The sequence below is a fragment of the Notothenia rossii genome (assembly GCF_949606895.1).
Source record: "Notothenia rossii genome assembly, chromosome: 8".
Lineage (NCBI taxonomy): Eukaryota > Metazoa > Chordata > Actinopteri > Perciformes > Nototheniidae > Notothenia > Notothenia rossii.
Genome location: NC_136906.1, coordinates 18796058 through 18814065, shown reverse-complemented (window position 1 = coordinate 18814065; position 18008 = coordinate 18796058). Strand labels below are relative to the sequence as shown.

At 43.4% G+C, this 18008-nt stretch overlaps 2 protein-coding genes across 3 annotated transcripts in view; one reads left to right on the top strand and one right to left on the bottom strand.

The window, feature by feature from the left end:
- The first annotated feature begins 1074 nt into the window (after positions 1–1074).
- The window catches only part of adgrl1a (adhesion G protein-coupled receptor L1a), a 151747-nt gene continuing 134813 nt past the window's right edge, over positions 1075–18008 (top strand). For both annotated transcript variants that reach the window (XM_079642929.1, XM_079642931.1), the window contains exons 1-2: positions 1075–1232; positions 1383–1502. The gene's annotated coding sequence lies outside the window, so the exon portion shown is untranslated. The remainder of the gene's footprint in view (positions 1233–1382; positions 1503–18008) is intronic.
- On the bottom strand, positions 15074–16385 carry LOC307016790 (general transcription factor II-I repeat domain-containing protein 2A-like). The gene is made up of 2 exons (XM_079646119.1): positions 15314–16385; positions 15074–15112 (listed from the first exon to the last, which is right to left on the bottom strand). The coding sequence occupies exon 1, from the start codon at positions 16368–16370 to the stop codon at positions 15318–15320; it is 1053 nt and encodes a 350-aa protein (XP_079502245.1). The 5' UTR covers positions 16371–16385; the 3' UTR covers positions 15074–15112; positions 15314–15317.

The window sequence follows — 18008 nt, the reverse complement described above, 5'->3', positions numbered from 1 at the left end:
CCTGTTTCCACATTTTTTCCTCTCACACTCACCACACTCTCTACAGTCCCTGTTTCATCTCTCACGATATTCATCCCTACTTCCTCCGCAGCCACCGGGGCCCCGGCGGGTGCAGCAGCAGCCTCCGCGACACCGGGTCCCGCTGCCGCGGCCCCGGCCGCCCCCGGCTCGGCCGCCCCAGCGGCCCCCGGCCCGGCCGCCCCCGGCCCGGCCGCCCCAGCGGCTCCCGACCCGGCCGCCCCAGCGACTCCCGGCTCGGCTGCCTCCGGCTCGGCGGCCCCGGGCCCAGCCGCACCCGGCGGAGCGGCGTGCCGTCTCTGTGGACATGCAAAACGTTTGTGACCCGACTCCCCGCACTCAAAACACTTTACGCTCCCTGAGCTCGCATAAACCATATAAAAACCCTCTTCGTGCCTCACCCGGAAGGACACATCTAGTGTCTGAGTGGGACAATTCAGAAACATGAAAACCTGTCTCCGCAGAGAATGGACATGTTTTAACTTTTCATCCTTACACCCCAGAGCAACAGTGCGGAGACTACTGGCAAACTTACCAAAACGCTTCAGCTCCCGTTCCAGCGCCTCATTCGGGATAAACGGAGGAACGCCAGACACAGTGATCCGCGTGGACGGTGTCGCCAGCGGTGAAACTTGAATGTATTCCTCGTTTACCATTAATCCGCTCTCGATAAGTTCCGTCACATATTTCTGGTCTTTCAAAAAGACCACGACCGCTTTGTTCATGCGGGAAGCATAGGATATATTTACATGACCGACCTGATCCCCCACAGCCAGCAGCACCTGCTCCACTGTGCTTGCGGCCTGAGCCACCAGCCGCACTCCGTGTCTCAGAGACACCGGCGGCGCCCCGGAGGACGCCATCCCCGCCACGAGGCACGGAAAAACACTAAATTAACAAATTAACCGTACTTGCAAAGGGTACTAAAATCCCAACGAAAGATCATACAGTTAAAGAAACGATTGAAACAGAAACAAAAGAGTTAAAGTTGAAATTCCCTCTTCCCTCTTCAAACACACATCCACCACCGAAGAAGAAGAAGAAGAAGAAGAAGAAGAAGAAGAAAAAGAACAAGAACAAGCCTATCTATAATAACCAGACTATGATTAACCAAGACGTTCACACTGACATGTGAGGCAGTGTGCCTTGGCATGAAAAAATGGTTGCATGTGCTGATAGGATGTGCCTCCCAGTGAAGTGACACAAATCAACAGGTACGCAACATCCTGCATGCTGAAACTAGCTAAAATCCTCTTGCATCCATATTTTTAACTTCCACGATCTTCGACTTTCTGCTGATTTTAATAATATTTGTCAAAGTCGTGACAAAGATTCCCAACTCCTCTTTGACCCCCAAACTTTAGGAGCGCAGAGGGAACCAGAGGCCTGAGTGGATTGTTATATCTGTCGCATGGAAAACGAGGGAGCCATGGCAGACTGTGCAGGAGTTCGCGATGCACATGGACATGGCTGAACGAAGACAAGTGAGTGTGCAACAACCTTAATGATAGTTTGGTTATTAAACAACCACTGCCTTATAACAGCGTTGTGTTATCATAGCAGAACCTCTTTCAGTGGGCTGGAGCTGTTATTGTTTATTGACTTGGTCTGTACATCTTCTGTCTTTGTTATGATGAGAACATTTATCATTTGGCTTTTTGTTAAGGCCTCTTGCACCCGTTTTATTGTTGGTAATTTGTGTTATTCTGTCTACACTGAGGAAGGTCGTTGTGTATTTATGATTAATCATCAGTTGTGTTCACAGGCTGCAAAGAGCAATTGAATATTATGTTGTTTATTCAGTGTGTACATGTTTATACACTTCACTGTGTAGTATTTCTTTAGCATACTGTATATTGTCATCATCATTTTACTTTATTTACACACTTATCTCTTTTCAAAATGTAACACAGTAATGTTTACTCTTTTTACAATTTTAACTAACCCTATTTGTTATTTCATTTTTGTTTGCAAGTCATTTTCTTTTTTACATACCTACTTGGTTAATAGTCCTCAACAACCTACCATCATCTGAAAAACAGATCTTTGGTCTTTTCAACAGTCTTTTTTTGACGTGAGCTCATGCATGTCTAGATTGGAGCCTATGGAAGACTGCCATTTTACTGCTAATAGAGATCTGTGCAGTGGCAGATGCCCTTTTAATTCCCCACAGAGAGATTGAACTGGACTCGTCTAATTTGCTCCAAGGCTCAAAGCCACCCTCTCCGAAATTGATAGATGAATTTTGAATCATCTTCCAATGCAATCTGGTCTGAATAATCAGTTCAGTCGGACCCCGAATTAGAGACACGACACAGATATTATCCTGCCCTGCACTGTCATTACCCAGGCAGTCAAGGAGAGGCTGTCTTTTGTCACGCACAAAAAAACAACAACTCAGGTCTGCTGGATCATTTGCAGATGGAGAGTGAACAGCAACATAGAGTACTTTTATAAGACTCTTGGATCCCTATTCAAATCTAAACACCTCCCCAGGTCTTTGAATAGGAATGCAAAATGTACCTGGCCTTGGTGAACTTCATCCACAATGACTTTTGTATATCACAGAGAGGCTGCACAAGCCTCCGAGGTTACACTCTGTCCCTGATGTGCTCAGAAAACAGTGAAAAATGCTTCCTCTCTAAAGCTTTTATCCACATGGACTACTTTCCTCCTCTTGCCTAAGGTTTCGGCCAGTCCCTCAGGAATGCATGCCAAAGCTATAGCTACTTCAGATAATACTAGGACCGGAAATTGACTTTTACAGATCTACATTATTGATCCTCAGGAGGAGAAATGTAGCAATTAACCTATTTGGGACAAAACACCCTAATGTTTTAGCAAAAACATTCAATTTATATTGGTAAAAAAAAAGTGTCAGTCTAATTTAATATTGAGGATGAATCACAAAATGTATTAAATACATAGTTTTCAAGGTGTTACCGTTTTTTCATTTCTCAAATTGTGCAGCACCATACAACACTTTAAAATGAGTGTTCCTCTTACGAGAAATTATCTTCAACCTTTCCTTGTTGCTCTGTTGATGTAAAGATTATGATTCGTAAAAAGTCCATGCATATCAGTAAGTCTCAATGCTTTTTGCATATTCTAGACAACAGTACTTTCGTTTGAAATAGTGCATTATGTCGGATACATCAGTAATCATGTTAATGGCCCCATTCTCAGACATTATAAGACCCCCATTAAAGCTGTCACATCCTATTGCTGCACCCAGATTTATATGTGATGCATAGTTTATTGTATTTCAATATATTTGTGGACATATTTAATAAAATACTGTTTACTAACGTCTTTAAGGCTATTAGCCAGATTAACTTTAAGACATGTATTCTATTTAACGTCCAATTGATGAACGGTGGTTGACGGATTGTAGTTTAAGGCTTTTTAATGGTTAATAATGAGGATATTTATGTTCTCATCTGAACACTGTAACGGCTGTGTGTTGGCTGTCAGGAGAGGGTTAAGCCTTATCAAATATATTATTGTTGGAGTTTTAAGATTCGGTCCGGACAATGAAATAAATTATCACAACTTAATTAAATTGATGTGGTCATTATAACATAATATAATGTTCATATTATCAGGAAACTTTGTGAATAAGTAGTGTATTTGAAGCCAGATTGGACTACTAACAGCTCAGCAGTTGCACACTACAGAGCACTGATGTCTGTGCTAATGTGGATTTAAGCATTCACTACTGTCAGCAACATCCCGAGATGGCCCATTTGTCTTGAAGTGAGGCCCTCCAGACCCATACAACATCTCTAAGTTAATAATGATTGACTGATGTACTTCATATTGCATGAAACGCATTTGAACCTGATTATGTCTGAATTTGATTGCGAGCGTTTAGGCCTACAGTATAAAAGTAAATGTGTTTTCGCTTTTTGAATAGCATTTATAAACAAAAAGATGCCGGGCTGCTCAAGGGATGAATGATCAAATCCTTATACATGATAACATTAGAACAAATTGCATTGCAGTATCCTCAATAGTGTAGTGTGGTGTTCATGTCATTAGTTGTGTCCATGCTTGGATATCACAGAGTTGCACCCAGAGGTCTTTAAGGAGTCATGGGTGCAAAATAGTTAAGATCTAAGGCTCGAGAAATAAGCTTACTCTCTTAAACTTGAATTACTTTGGGAAGACTCTTGAGTAAGAAAGCCAAATAGCTATAACAATTAAATCATACAGAAGCAAATGCCAAAGACTGGTGGTTAATTTAATATAATGATTTACTTTATAAAACACCTATTATCAAGGATGACTAAGTACTGTGAGATATTGTGAGAAGAAACTACTGTTGCTAGGTAGCCTATATTGGTTGCACTCTCAAATCCCAGATCCAAGTTAGGGAGCTGTTTGTGCATTTGTTTGCATTTTAAAATTAATCTCAAGCTCACATCTGAAACATGAAGAGATGTGGATTTTCATATGCTTTGTCTTTAGTCTTGGTTGTCCCAACTGCTACATACAGTAAGAACTGCATGCAAAAGTATTTGTGTGTGTACAATGGCTAGTGAATAATTCATTTAGACATCAACGCTTGCCAGAGGAATTGCTTCAGGAGTTTCTTCAAGAACAACAATAGCACAGTTTTTAAGTCTCATCAGTTAAGCACGCTGCATTGGTAGGTTAGTCATGTGATGACAAAAGACAAGTTTGCCAAGTCTGATATAATTCAAAATCTGCCATTTCTAAAAGTCAAAGATTAAATTTAGTCTCTGAGCTGGGAAAAGTAACCAAGTTTAAAGTTATATAAATCCTGTTTGAAATCACCCTGGTCATCCAGTTTAGCTTCAATCAGAGTTGAGTTCACAGGGAGCTCCTGATTTAAATGACAAACTATATACAAAGCAGGAGTTGGTCATATACAGCCGTTGAGGATATGAAGCTTGTTGTGCTTGTGCTCAACCAGCAGGATGCACTGCAGCCACATCACGCACCAGCTTTAATGTCAGGAAAACGATCAAGCTGAAAAGCACCATTTGAGCGTGTCTAAGATGAATATTTATGTGTGTGGGAAAATGAATACCGTTTTTCACATAAATGAATGTCTTCGCTCAAATTAGAGGTTGGAGAAATGGCTGAGATGATCTTGTTGCTTATTGCTTAATTAAAGTAAGCTTCTAATTAGCTTGTCTATTATCATCCAACTTATAACAATTCCAGATTTCTTAAACTTTTCAACATGGTGAGAATAGAATATGGCCCCTAGAATTACACTTAAAGCTACTGCATTATGAATAATTCTAATCTTTGTCCTCTTGTCACAGCTTCACCCACTGTGACCTCCTTTTTAATTCTCATCCTGCTCAACATTAATTTAGCTTAAAGCAAAATCTCTGAATTAATGTCCCTTCATTCCTTTTTCTTACTGTGTCGCCCTCATTACATGCTATGTAAGTGCTGGGTGTCTTACCTTTCACTAAGCAAATGGAAGTTCACTGTGCTACATCTGCAGCACATTCTTTTCACTTTTATTCTGAATACTGTGCCGGCTGACTCAGACAAATTACTATATAGAATGGAGTTGTGAATTGAGCATTGGGGCACTGAATGGACTCCCTGTGGTTTTCATAAGAGTATAATTCCTCTGCTTGTGTCTGCACTGCAGGCTGTAGGCAGCTCTGATTGTGGCCATACTGCGCGGCTGCCAGTGTGAATGAATTGTTCCAGAGTGATGTCCTGCACAAAGAGCTTACCTGGGAACAAAGCACGACAGATTTCGTTGCGCTGCATCTGTGCCAGGAATTCCGCCTCTGGACCACAAACACTGGCACAACGTTAAGGTGTTTTCTGTCACGTCTGCTGTCCACATGCAGCAGAAGTGGCGCTGCTGTTGATTGATAAATTCTGACCCGTGGGCGATCAACACTCACCCTCTCACCCTCCAACCCTCTATATACAGTATATTCTAAACACCTGTCAGCCAGCAGCTCCCATTCTGTCACCTCCTTCTCCTCCACTCTCTTTCTTTCCACCTCCCTTTGAATTATTAAGCTCTTTCTGGGGCCCAGTTCCTCTCATCAGATGTGTAGGCCATCAAGCTTGCTTCACCGCTCCTTCACCCGTAGCTGCAGCCGCCCCCATGTTGCCTCATGACATTGAGGAAATCACTCACATGTCCCTCACTTACTTCTCACTCACTTTACCACTTGCTCCCTCTCAATCTTTTTTCATGCTCCTGCCCTCCTAACCCCTACTTTAATTCCATCCCTTTTACCCTCGCAATTTCTATTCCTCCTTTTTCTGCAATGTTCCTCCCTCCTTTTTCCCTCCATCCCCTGCTCTGTTTTTCTGTAATGACACGGCCCACTGCTGGGTGTCACTGAGTTGATGGAGGGAAAAAATGGAGGGCTGAGGCAGGGGAGGGGCTTGACAGGAGGGTGTGAGTGTGTGAATGAATGTGTGTGTGGACATGTGGGTGTGGACATGTGGGTATTAGGGACGGGGAGAGAGAGACAGACAGACGGGGAGCGACAGACATTATGCCTGCGGGTATGTCTTGTGTTAAATGCTTCATTTTGGTGAAAACACACTTGGCAGTTAGTGCGCCACCCCTTGCAATAAAGCCTGGTGCTTGTGACTCTTTTAATGGCGTTCCATTATATCTCCCAAAGGACCTCCTTCTCTACACACAGTGTCAATTTCCATTGTCTTGTGCAATCTTGTGCCACCTGAAGCAAAGTGCATTGTCTGGCACTACCTATACACATAGAACATCTGTAGTGTAGTGATTCAAGTGTTTGCAGTACTGCCTCTCATGTTTATTTTGCAAGCGACTGCCAAATCACCACCTTTACCTGGCTGTGGAAGAAGAGCATAGTTCTCTTTGTAGAAAGAAAGCGACCAATTCTATTCCCTTTCCCTGCCTTGTTGTTCTAAACTCATTTTGTGCCACAGAAAGCGCTAAAGCAAAACCTTAAGGATCTCTTTTAAAAGCTAAGGTAGCAGCATTAGTGCACGAAACCTAATCAGGGAGACATGTCGGCAGGGTGCAATTGCAACATTATGAGATACGATAACACTTTACTGTTTAATACAATGATTTTCACGTGTCATCTCTCTTTATCGCTCAGGTTACTCGATATAATTGATTCAATCAGCAGCACAAAACTGGAAAAAATAAATCCTCAATTCAGTGGCAAACATCTCAACCCCACACTGCACCAATACAAACGCATGCTCACAAAATGACTAAACAGGGATTTGGGGATTGGGGGTTTGGAGGTATTTATGTGCGTAGGATTTGGACTGTGAATTTGGGTGTGAATTCTGTTTGAGGAAAAGACAGATGTGTGCTCAGCCACCAAGACAGTAAATTCAGCGGGAAATGCTTTTGGAAAGCCCCCACAGCTATTCAAATAGATTAACGGGAACAAACAGCCAAACAAAGCACAATAAAACACTGACAGTGGATGGTGGCCAACTGACCTTTGGCAACAATTGATTTATGTTTTATTGGCTGTATGTAGTGTATGGGAAGTTAGGAGGTTTGCAGGAGAAAAATAAAGAATAGATGTGTGTGTGTTTCTGTGTGTAGGATTAGGGTTGAGAGAGCTTTCTGGCATGAGTGGGTGGTAAAAATGCCCCAACTCTTGTGATACGTGATGATCTGAGGAGGAAGTGGGAAGTAGCTGATCCGGTCCATGTTATTAGTCAAGCTCTGTTAGACCATGTAATAGCCTAACAGCGCAACAGGGAGTCGCTGTTCCAAGAGCCTACTCTGCCCAGTATGACATCCTGATATTGAAGATATTCGTAACGGTGCTAAAGCAGAACCCGCTGGATTGCTGTGTACAGGTTTGTGTGTGTGTGCATGTGTATGTGTGGGGCTAGCTCCTCAGAGTGTTTGCATAAGTGCTGATTCTGCTCTTCCAAACCCTTCAACTCTGCATTTTTTTCCCAGACTTTCCCCCCTCTGCCTTGCCCTCATCTCCTCTCCTCTCTTCATTGCCACACAGCTTGCCTCCTCGCCCTTTGCCTCAATTCGTCACACATACCTTTTCATTACCCCTTCAGCCTTTTCTGACACTGCAACAAAACAGAAAAAAACAACCTACACAAACTCCTCCCTTCGCAGGGACTTAGCATTGACATGAGATGGTGGACGTCAAGCAATATCCTACTCTGTAAAAGGGAAAGCTTGACATTTATGAGATTTTGCTGATGTTGAAGGTAACGAGTATATGAGGTATGAGAGTGGAAGCAGGCGATAAGAGAGAGGGGGACATCATCTAAGAGCCACGTGTGAGGCCATTACTTAAGGTGAGAAAAAGAACATGTTAAGATTGACAGACTCCTATAAAATAAAAGTCATACAGTTCTGGGCTGCATGAAGTGTAAGTAGGTCTGTATTTTATATGAGAAATACAGGCAGATTGTTTTTATGAGTCACTCTAGGTCTGTAGTATGGAGCTCAGTAGTTGATCTTATATCTCTGGAGGGCCTTCACCTGTTTCCTGTACTTCAGATAGCAAGAGGCTGCCAAGTAGCAGAGAAGAATTACTTATTTTAGAGATTACACAGGAAGTATATCTAGCTATGGATCTTAAAAGGAGCAATATGCAGTTTAATCACAGACACTTAAAACTGCTCCTGCTACTGGGCTGGTTTTTCCACTTTTTGAATTGCTTAACTGGGGAGAACATTTTTGGAACAGGCTTCCTGTATGTACACAAAGAAGCTTAGTAACACATCAACACACACACACACACACACACACACACACACACACACACACACACACACACACACACACACACACACACACACACACACACACACACACACACACACACACACACACACACACACACACACACACACACACACACACACACACACACACACACACACACACACACACACACACACACACACACACACACACACACAACGCTCACACACAGTCCACACTCTACAGTGTGTGCATGCTCATGCAACCATACAGCATATTTAGCTAAGTAATAAAGCAGCATTGTTTAAAGAGAGAACATACAGCAAATGAATCAATATACAGCCCCCATGCCAGGGCATTTTATGTGGCATCTGTTTTCCATTCTTTTGCTCGGCACAAAGAGCTGGCCGGGTGCCGCGCCTCTGTGGCCAATCTCTCTCCGCCAGGGTTGAGGTATGCAATCTGCATTGGACTTCATCTTATTTGAGCTTACACCAGCCTGGCTGTACATTCCTTTGCCTTTTCCCAGGAGTTTGGATCTACATCTATCAGAATGGGTGCAGAACAAAGATAAAAAGCAACTATTGAGCTCTACAGGAGAGCTGTAATGCACTTTACAGTGAGCTGGTGCAGTGTGGTATCATTTCCTGTGTCCTCTTCTGCCAACATTACACTTCCTCTGTTGTACTAACCTAGTCTTTCCCTCCTGTTTCTCTTCCTGCCTGCACCCCTCTTTCCCTCTTTTCCCGAGATTTTTTGTCTCCCATCTCTCTTGTATGTCGTTCTCTCTCTTTTCCCTCATTCTTAGATATAGTAGTACCACTGGGATCTCATTAAGCTCCAACTTCAAATAATTAAAACAAACTGCAGAGACAAAATGCGAGATCTATGTATTACAAAAAAACTGGGTTGTAACGAGCTTTCCTTTTCCCTGTTTTGACACCTTTCTCCCCTCTCTTCACCGTCTTTGTCTCACTGGCTGCCTCTGTCAATTCAATTAATTTCAAACAGGCTTTATTGGCATGACTAAGGCATTCTGATGGTGCCAAAGCTTCACAGAAAAAGAGGAAAAAAACATGCTGCATTATATCTGCCTCTCCATGTCTTTCTCGCTTCGAAGCCTTAGCACTTCTCCGTCTCTCCCTGCCAGTGTGCAATCACTGCAGCCAAAAGAAAGTAAACTCTATCTCCTTCCTCCTTTGCTCCTCATCCTCAGCTGCTCCTCTGTTTGGATACTTTTTCCTGTTATTGTCCATCAGTAAGAGACCTCAAACTGAGATGTTCTATTTGTCTTTCCCATTAGAGATGAAAAGATGGCAGCATGGATGGTTTGGAAGCTGTTTCAACATCTTTGCTCGATTCTCTTCTACCCTTGAGTACCTCACTGGCCTTTTTCCTTTTCTCTCTCTGTTTGTCGTGTGTGTGTGTGTGTGTGTGTGTGTGTGTGTGTGTGTGTGTGTGTGTGTGTGTGTGTGTGTGTGTGTGTGTGTGTGTGTGTGTGTGTGTGTGTGTGTGTGTGTGTGTGTGTGTGTGTGTGTGTGTGTGTGTGTGTGTGTGTGTGTGTGTGTGTGTGTGTGTGTGTGTGTGTGTGTGTGTGTGTGTGTGTGTGTGTGTGTGCGCGCACAGTAGGAAGGTTGGGTATTTCACCATCTTCTGCGGTCTTCAGTCCCAGTTTATCTTTTGTGACTGGATTTTCTTGTCCTGGGGCAATGAGCGAGTTGAAGCAGATGCAGGGGCTTCATTCGTACAAATGTAGAGGCCCGTACATGGAGGCTTGAGCTGCTGTTGTTAAGGTGGACTTTGCAACACACAGATGACTGGAAATGAACTGGGCCATGATGACAGTGGTGTGGGTCACGGAGACAAGCTGAATACCCTGGGAAAATATCTTATTATTTTAATCGATCAACCTCAGAGGGTAAGTACCACCAAAGATCTGCCAGTGGAGTGAGTGACTAGTGCCTGGTGCTCCAAGGACTTCCTCTGAGATTAAGAAGTTGCTGATGTCGATTGAGGAAAGAGGGAGGGAGAGAGAGGGGAAACGAAGCAATGTGGGCAAGCCAAAGAGAATAAATAGAAGGATAAAAGAAATCTTGATTTTGTCTGAGAGAGTATTGATTTTTTTTCCTCTGGGTTGGCCATGTGCGCACAGCCTGTTATTAGTTTAGAAACAAAAAAACGTCAAGAGTGGAGAGAGTTGGCGGTGTGTGTGTGTGTGTGTGTGTGTGTGTGTGTGTGTGTGTGTGTGTGTGTGTGTGTGTGTGTGTGTGTGTGTGTGTGTGTGTGTGTGTGTGTGTGTGTGTGTGTGTGTGTGTGTGTGTGTGTGTGTGTGTGTGTGTGTGTGTGTGTGTGTGTGTGTGTGTGTGTGTGTGTGTGTGTGTGTGTGTGTGTGTGTGTGTGTGTGTGTGTGTTGTCCGGCTGCACTGTTTGCATGTGTTTTTGTTCTGTTCTGAGAGTTTATGTTGCCTGAGTGGCATAACGTGTGTATGTGGTGTGTGGATGTGTGCAATGTGAGTGTGTGTACAGAAGCCTGGTTATTGGACTGGTGTATGGGCCTGTGTGGTTTCCGAGCCCTGGCTGGTTGGAGATGTTGGGATTAGCGGGAGATTAGAGCAGTGATTACACAATGTCTTCGCTCTAATGATCCCAACTGTTTGTTCATCTTATCAGCCGTGCAACACTGGATTCCAAAACTGCCGCTGATATGAGATAACACATGCATTTTTCCCCTACATTCCCAAAACTCAGACCACCCCACCGCGCCAGTCAAAAAGAGAAGTGACCCGGGCAGATTGGGCAAACAAAGCCTCAGGGAAAGGGAGAGAGAGATGGACATGTACTGTGGGAAATTCATAGACGGAGAGGGTGACTCAGGGCTGACCCTTCGAGTCCACAGAAGCATTAGCCAGAGTGCTCATTGTTCACTGAGACAATACACTGACCCCCCGGAGAGCCCTCGGTCTGCAACGCAATATACCCACAGAGCCGCAGCATATTACACAGGGAGCGCTGGGTGGAAACAGCGATAAGGTGTCCAATACTCTGGTACACTATATGGTGTAAGTGTATATTTTCGGGCTGTTGGGGAAAAGTATGAGGTTATTAGTGTGTGTGTGTGTGTGTGTGTGTGTGTGTGTGTGTGTGTGTGTGTGTGTGTGTGTGTGTGTGTGTGTGTGTGTGTGTGTGTGTGTGTGTGTGTGTGTGTGTGTGTGTGTGTGTGTGTGTGTGTGTGTGTGTGTGTGTGTGTGTGTGTGTGTGTGTGTGTGTGTGTGTGTGTGTGTGTGTGTGTGTGTGTGTGTACATAATTCTCTGTAGAAGCAGAAGGTTGTAGTGGGCTTCAGTCAGCGCGCTAGCCTATGAAATAAAGGAGTTTTTAATAAAGTAAGGATGCGCAGATTTGTGTGCTTAAGTGTGTTTGCCTAAATATGACTCTGTGCATGAGAGAGTACAGTATATGTGTGTATCAGCATGTGTGTGTGCTCTTCTCTCCATGCCTGCATGCCACTCTGATCTCCCCATTACAAGGTCGATTAAGCCACTAATCCCCAAAATACACGCGTCCAACAGCACGACACTGAAAAAAAAAAAAAACTCTCCCAAGGAAGAAATAGCTGAATATTTCCTTCTCTGTTGCTTGGAGCTTAAGCCACACACCAGTGCAGCGTGCTACAGAGCATGAGCACGGAAATGTGTTTTACCTCCATAACCACACAGGCAGGGGATTAACAGGCACCCTAAACCCTGGAAAGGCAACTACTTTTACACTTCTATAACCTCAGAAGGAAAAAAAATAAAACGGCCTCGGTGACGCAGCAGGACTGAATGATATGCTTATTAGGTTTCATTCATGTTGACTGAAATTCACAAGTTATTAAGTTTTCGGGCTGGATTTGTTCTGGACTATCTTACAGTATATGTAGGAGCAAACAGATGAAAAGGATAACAAAAAAGTAAATGGAATGAGGATAAAAATCACCTTTTTCTCACTAACATAGGCTAGTTCACATACCCCATGCTTTTCCAAAAATCTTGTCCTCATGACAGCATACTGAAGACCAGAAGTTACCGTAGCTTGTTGCTTATCAATCCCTGTTGTCCTGCCGTGCTCACTGGATCAGGTGTGGAGGAATCTGCATAACCTTTAATTAGAGTGCTGGTGTTCGGACCCTATGCTCCGTCAGGGAGATGAACCAGAGCAGAGTACCAGGGGCCCTCGGAGCCGTTTACCATACTGCCTCATTTGGCCTCATTCACGTGAAGATATGCTTCAGCCCTTTTCGTCCAGTATGCCTTATCTATCCCTGTCAGTAAGGCTCATTTAGATGTTGAAGCTTAAGTTTTACCGATGAGTTGGATCTTCTAGAGAAAACATGATTTGGGTTTGTATCATCTTTTTAATTTTTTTGTTCAGGTTAAGTTATGTGACATGACATCCATTTTATTTCAATTGTACTGCTTTTACTAGATTAGGAATCGCATTTTATCATTGCTTTGTGTAAGAACAAACCAACACAGCACCTTTATAGTTGCTAGTGGTACTAACTTTGATTAATATTGAATTGTTTTTGTCAGGTGTGCTGCTCTTGTGTCACCACACATGCTCAAGTGTAGAATATTCTGCACACTCTGAACCTGACAACTGTTGTATTTATTGTCAGGAATATTGTTAGCATTCTGTTTTCATAAAAATATGCCAGCTTGCTAACCTGAATGACCTCAATTGTTTGTGTAAGAAACAGCTGGTCTTGCTCAATGAGGAGTTACTGTAAATACACAGAGAACAATATTACCGGAGGGAATCATTTCACTACAACCAATCATAAATCCACTATGGTATATAGCCTAAAACCCTATGTTACACTATTATCCATCAGAGTGATTCTCATATTCTCTCTGCAAACCACATCCTGAGTGACTTTTTAGAATTGAGCTTTTAGAGCTTGAGTTTTTATTTCAGTGTTGGACAAATATTACAAATGAAAAAAGGTTTTGCAAGGCATTGAATGAATTGTTTTTTATTATAGCTCTTAACTTGAATACTATATTATGTTTTTAAGTGGTTGCAAAATACTTTTAAGAACAATTAAGGATGTTAAGGGTGTATTCTAAAAATCAAAACAGATTGGTTGAAACTACATTGTTAGAAAAAGGTTGTGTGCATATCCAGAGTTTGATGTTTTCGTTGCCTCCTTGCTCTAGAAATCCTCTGTTGTCCAATAACTACTACCAGAGCAGAACATATCGCTTTATCTCCCGCTCCACCACCCACCAGTCACTCATTGAATTGTTAGAATAAGCAAAATGGAATATTTATCTTTATGAATTATATTTATTGGGTTTGAACCTGATATTCCTTTACAGTTACAGATGAAGATGAGGGTTACAATAATATTATAAGTATTCAACTATTTGTAGAATTCCAGTTCAGGCTGACTAGGATTTTTTTCCAATAACCTAAGAGCATTGTTAAGTCGACATTCTTTTAACAAAGATAGATGTGTGGTCTAAAATTTGTTTGCTTTCCTGCTTGCATTGTCAGATAAGAAGGCCCATCCACCGATTTAACTGATCCATCCATCTAAACATCTCCCTAGCATGTTGCTATCACATTTTGAAGCATATGGCCAGTGCCCAACGTGCCGTATTGACTAGGGCAGGGGTCCCCAAACTTTTTTCTCTGGGGGCCACATTATCGTTCCTGACTGTGATGAGGGGCCGGGATCGATCATGTGGGCTGTATACTAGGCCACTGCCTGTTATAGCCATAATTTCTAGCACAAAATAGTTCATCATTACAAGTGATTTGCAAAAGAAGTGAGTACTTCACATGTTTTTCAATTTGAAATACCACAGGTATTCCTTTTATTTTCTAATAACAACCATGTAAAAATAGCAAGGAAATGTTAGAAAAACATGGTGATTGACAGTTTATGAGTGATACAATAGAAATGGTAGGCCTATATTACAGTGAGATGAGAAATCATCAAGACAAGAAACTTGGTGAACAATATATCAACTAACCAACTCTTATTTGTATATTCAGGTGAGATTTTTTTTGTTCAAGGTGAAAATGCAATGAGCACCCAAACACTTTTACAGCACAATTATCATCCCTTTGAAATAGGAGATTGAGATGAGGGGCAGTGCATAAAGAGGAGAGAGAGGAGAGAGAGGGAGAGAGAGAGACAACGATGGAGAGGCAGATGCTGAGAGAAGAGATTGGGAGGAGAGACTGAGCAGTAAACCCTCGGCAGGTTAAACTAGAAGAGAGTAACAGAATGGGAAGTCAGCAATATGTGCAGTAGGTGAACTGAATTGGTACTTGTAGCCAGGGTGGAAGGAAGGATGGATGGGCAGCAGTTGCAGTCCCCTCTCTTGCTGCCTGGAAACCTGGCATAAAGGGATGACATTGGACACATTCAGTAAATTACATAAATATGCTGCCTGTGGTTCCTTGTGATGTGATTTTACAAATACAGTGTAGCATTATTCATTAAAATTCATTAAAAACATTAATCATATTTCATCAAAAAATCATAGTTCATGTTTACAGCCATATAAAATTGTAATAGTTAAAATCAGTATATTTACCATATCAGTGTGAACTGTGTGCTTGCTTCTGGCTGGTGAGAAGTCCGATGTCTGGGTGTAGCCTAGTGGTTGCCAGTCTCAAAGTTTGATGCAAATGTTCATCTGAGAGTCTGTTCCTCGTTGGATTTTTTATTTGCTTCATGCGGGAAAACGTCTGCTCGCAGGTGTAGGTGCTGCCAAAAACGGTACACATCTTCAGAGCATGTTGTTTAATGTTTGGGTAAGTGCCCTCTGGTAGCTCAGCATAGAACTCAAGGAGGTGGTCAGGCTTGAATGCGTCTTTAAGGACATCACAATTCTGCAGCTCGGCTAGTTCAAACTGAAGAGAGGGAAGTGCGTCGTCAATGTCAGCAGCAAAGGGGTTCTGGAACCGACTTATGTCTTTGTTGTTGACATGAAGCTCGCGGAAGCGCACACTGAACTCTCGCTGCAGCATCTCCAGGGCATCTTTGCACTTCGCGACTGGGAAAGGGGCGGCTGGTTTCTCGGCGCAGTAGCTTTGGGTGGCAGGGAGATGTGTGAAGTCCAGCTTTTGGACCTGTCGCACAAGGAGCTGCAGTTTGACCTCGAATGCTTTTATGTGGGAATACATGTCGCTGATGAGATTCCCTTTGCCTTGGAGCTGTAGGTTGAGGTGGTTCAACAGTTCAGTCACATCAGTTAAAAACGCGAGGTCCCATTTCCACTCCGGGTCGGTCAGCTCCCGTACCGTTTCACCTTTAGACTGGAGGAAGGTGTTGATTTCGGGCAGCAGGTCGTAGACACGGCGCAATACTTTGCCTCGACTTAACCACCGGATTTCGGTGTAGTACAGCACATCCTGGTGAGCAGACCCCAGCTCGGAGAGAAAGGCCTGGAACTGCCTCTGTTTCAGCCCATTTTTCCGGATGTAGTTGACACAGTGCACAGCCACCTTCATCACAGACGCCCACTTCAAAACTTTGCAGCACAGCGCTTGCTGGTGAATCAGGCAGTGGACTTGAATCGGTGGGGCGAGACCTCCTTCCTCGAACTCGCCGTTCAAGCGCCCTACTAGACCCCTCGTAGATCCGACCATGCTAGGCGCACCGTCTGTAGTGACACTGGCAAAATTAGCCCATTGCAGACCAAGTTCGCCCATTGTTTTGCACACTTCGACAAAAAGGTCTTCTCCAGTTGTTGTGCCTTTTAGGCTTCTCAGTGATGCTAGCTCCTCTGACACTTCAAAACGTGTGTTGACTCCACGAATAAAAATCAACAGTTGTGCCGTGTCCTGTACTTCATTACTTTCATCCATGGCTAAAGCAAAACACTTGAATTCTGCGGCTCTCTCTCTCAGTTGGTCAAACACGTTTCCCCCCATCTCCTCAATTCGTCTCGTCATCGTTTGTGCTGAGAGACTCACCCCACGGAAGGCATCTGTCTTCTCGGGACACACCTCCTCGGCCACAGCCAGCATCATGGCCTTCCCGAATTCTCCGTCTGTGAACGGCTTGCCGTGGGTAGCCAGTAGGTTAGCTACTTTGTAGCTAGCTCGGACAGCAGCCAGGTTGACCCGGGATTGACGAAGGAAGGCATCCTGTTGAACAGCTAGTCCGCCTTTCAGACGCCGAACCTTATCATCTCTCGCTAGCCCGCTCAAGCTAGCATACTCTCTGTGCCAGGTTTCGTGATGGCGGCGAAGGTTGAATTCTTTAAACACGGCCACATTTTCTTTACATATAATACAAATGACACGGTCCTTCCATGGAACAAAAAAATAATCCTTGGTCCATTGTTCTTTAAAAACCCGACACTCTCTGTCAATTTTCCTCACTTTACTGCACGCCATTACACTGCTGTTCAACTGTAGCATAATATTTTCTGCGCATGACTTCGATCAGCTTGTAAGGTGGCGGAAATTCGGTCATAAACATACGTCATATAAATAATACAGACACACATATTAAATTATATAAAATATAAATGGTTAATAAAAAAATATTTTAGTGTTAAAAAAACAAGATGCAAATGTAACAGATGTCAACCAGAACGTTACATAACGTTGCTTTTAAAGCGTGATAGAGGCGCTGGCGATCTGATTGACAGTTCCACTGTTTGGCTCATGGCCACTACCAGAGCCGCTCTGGCCACTACATACTGACGGCCTCGAGTTCTAATCTCAGGTGACGGAATGAACAGCGATTACCGCCCTCGTTTGGAGAGTCATGTTATTATTTCACAAAACAAGTTGGACAACTAAAATAAAATATTTTAAAAAATATTTTATAATTTTTTTTTTTTTTTTCTTCTTCTTTGGGCCAGTTCAAATGGTGAGGTGCAGAGAGGTGGAGGGCCGGTCAAAGGGGCGTGGCGGGCCGTATGCGGCCGTAGTCTGGGGAACCCTGGACTAGGGAGTAAAAACTGTCTGGAAAGAACACCCCATTGGTGATTGTGATCAACATGGTCAGATTAATTTACTGGTTTTGTGTTGGGAAGAGTTGGTTATACATGCTTTAACAACCATCCCCTCCATGTCCATCACCAGTGAATTGTCTGTTGTAGGTTCCCGTGGTGACTGCTGTAATACTTGGGTCCTATCACAGCTGGTGGTCTCTCAGCTTGCCTGCGGGGTATAGATCTGTTCTGCTCTCCAAGGGATCCAGTTAACATGGCTGACCTCTATCTCTGCAGGTTGTGTGCTCTTAGATATTTTTGTCTGGGAGTCTGTCTCAGG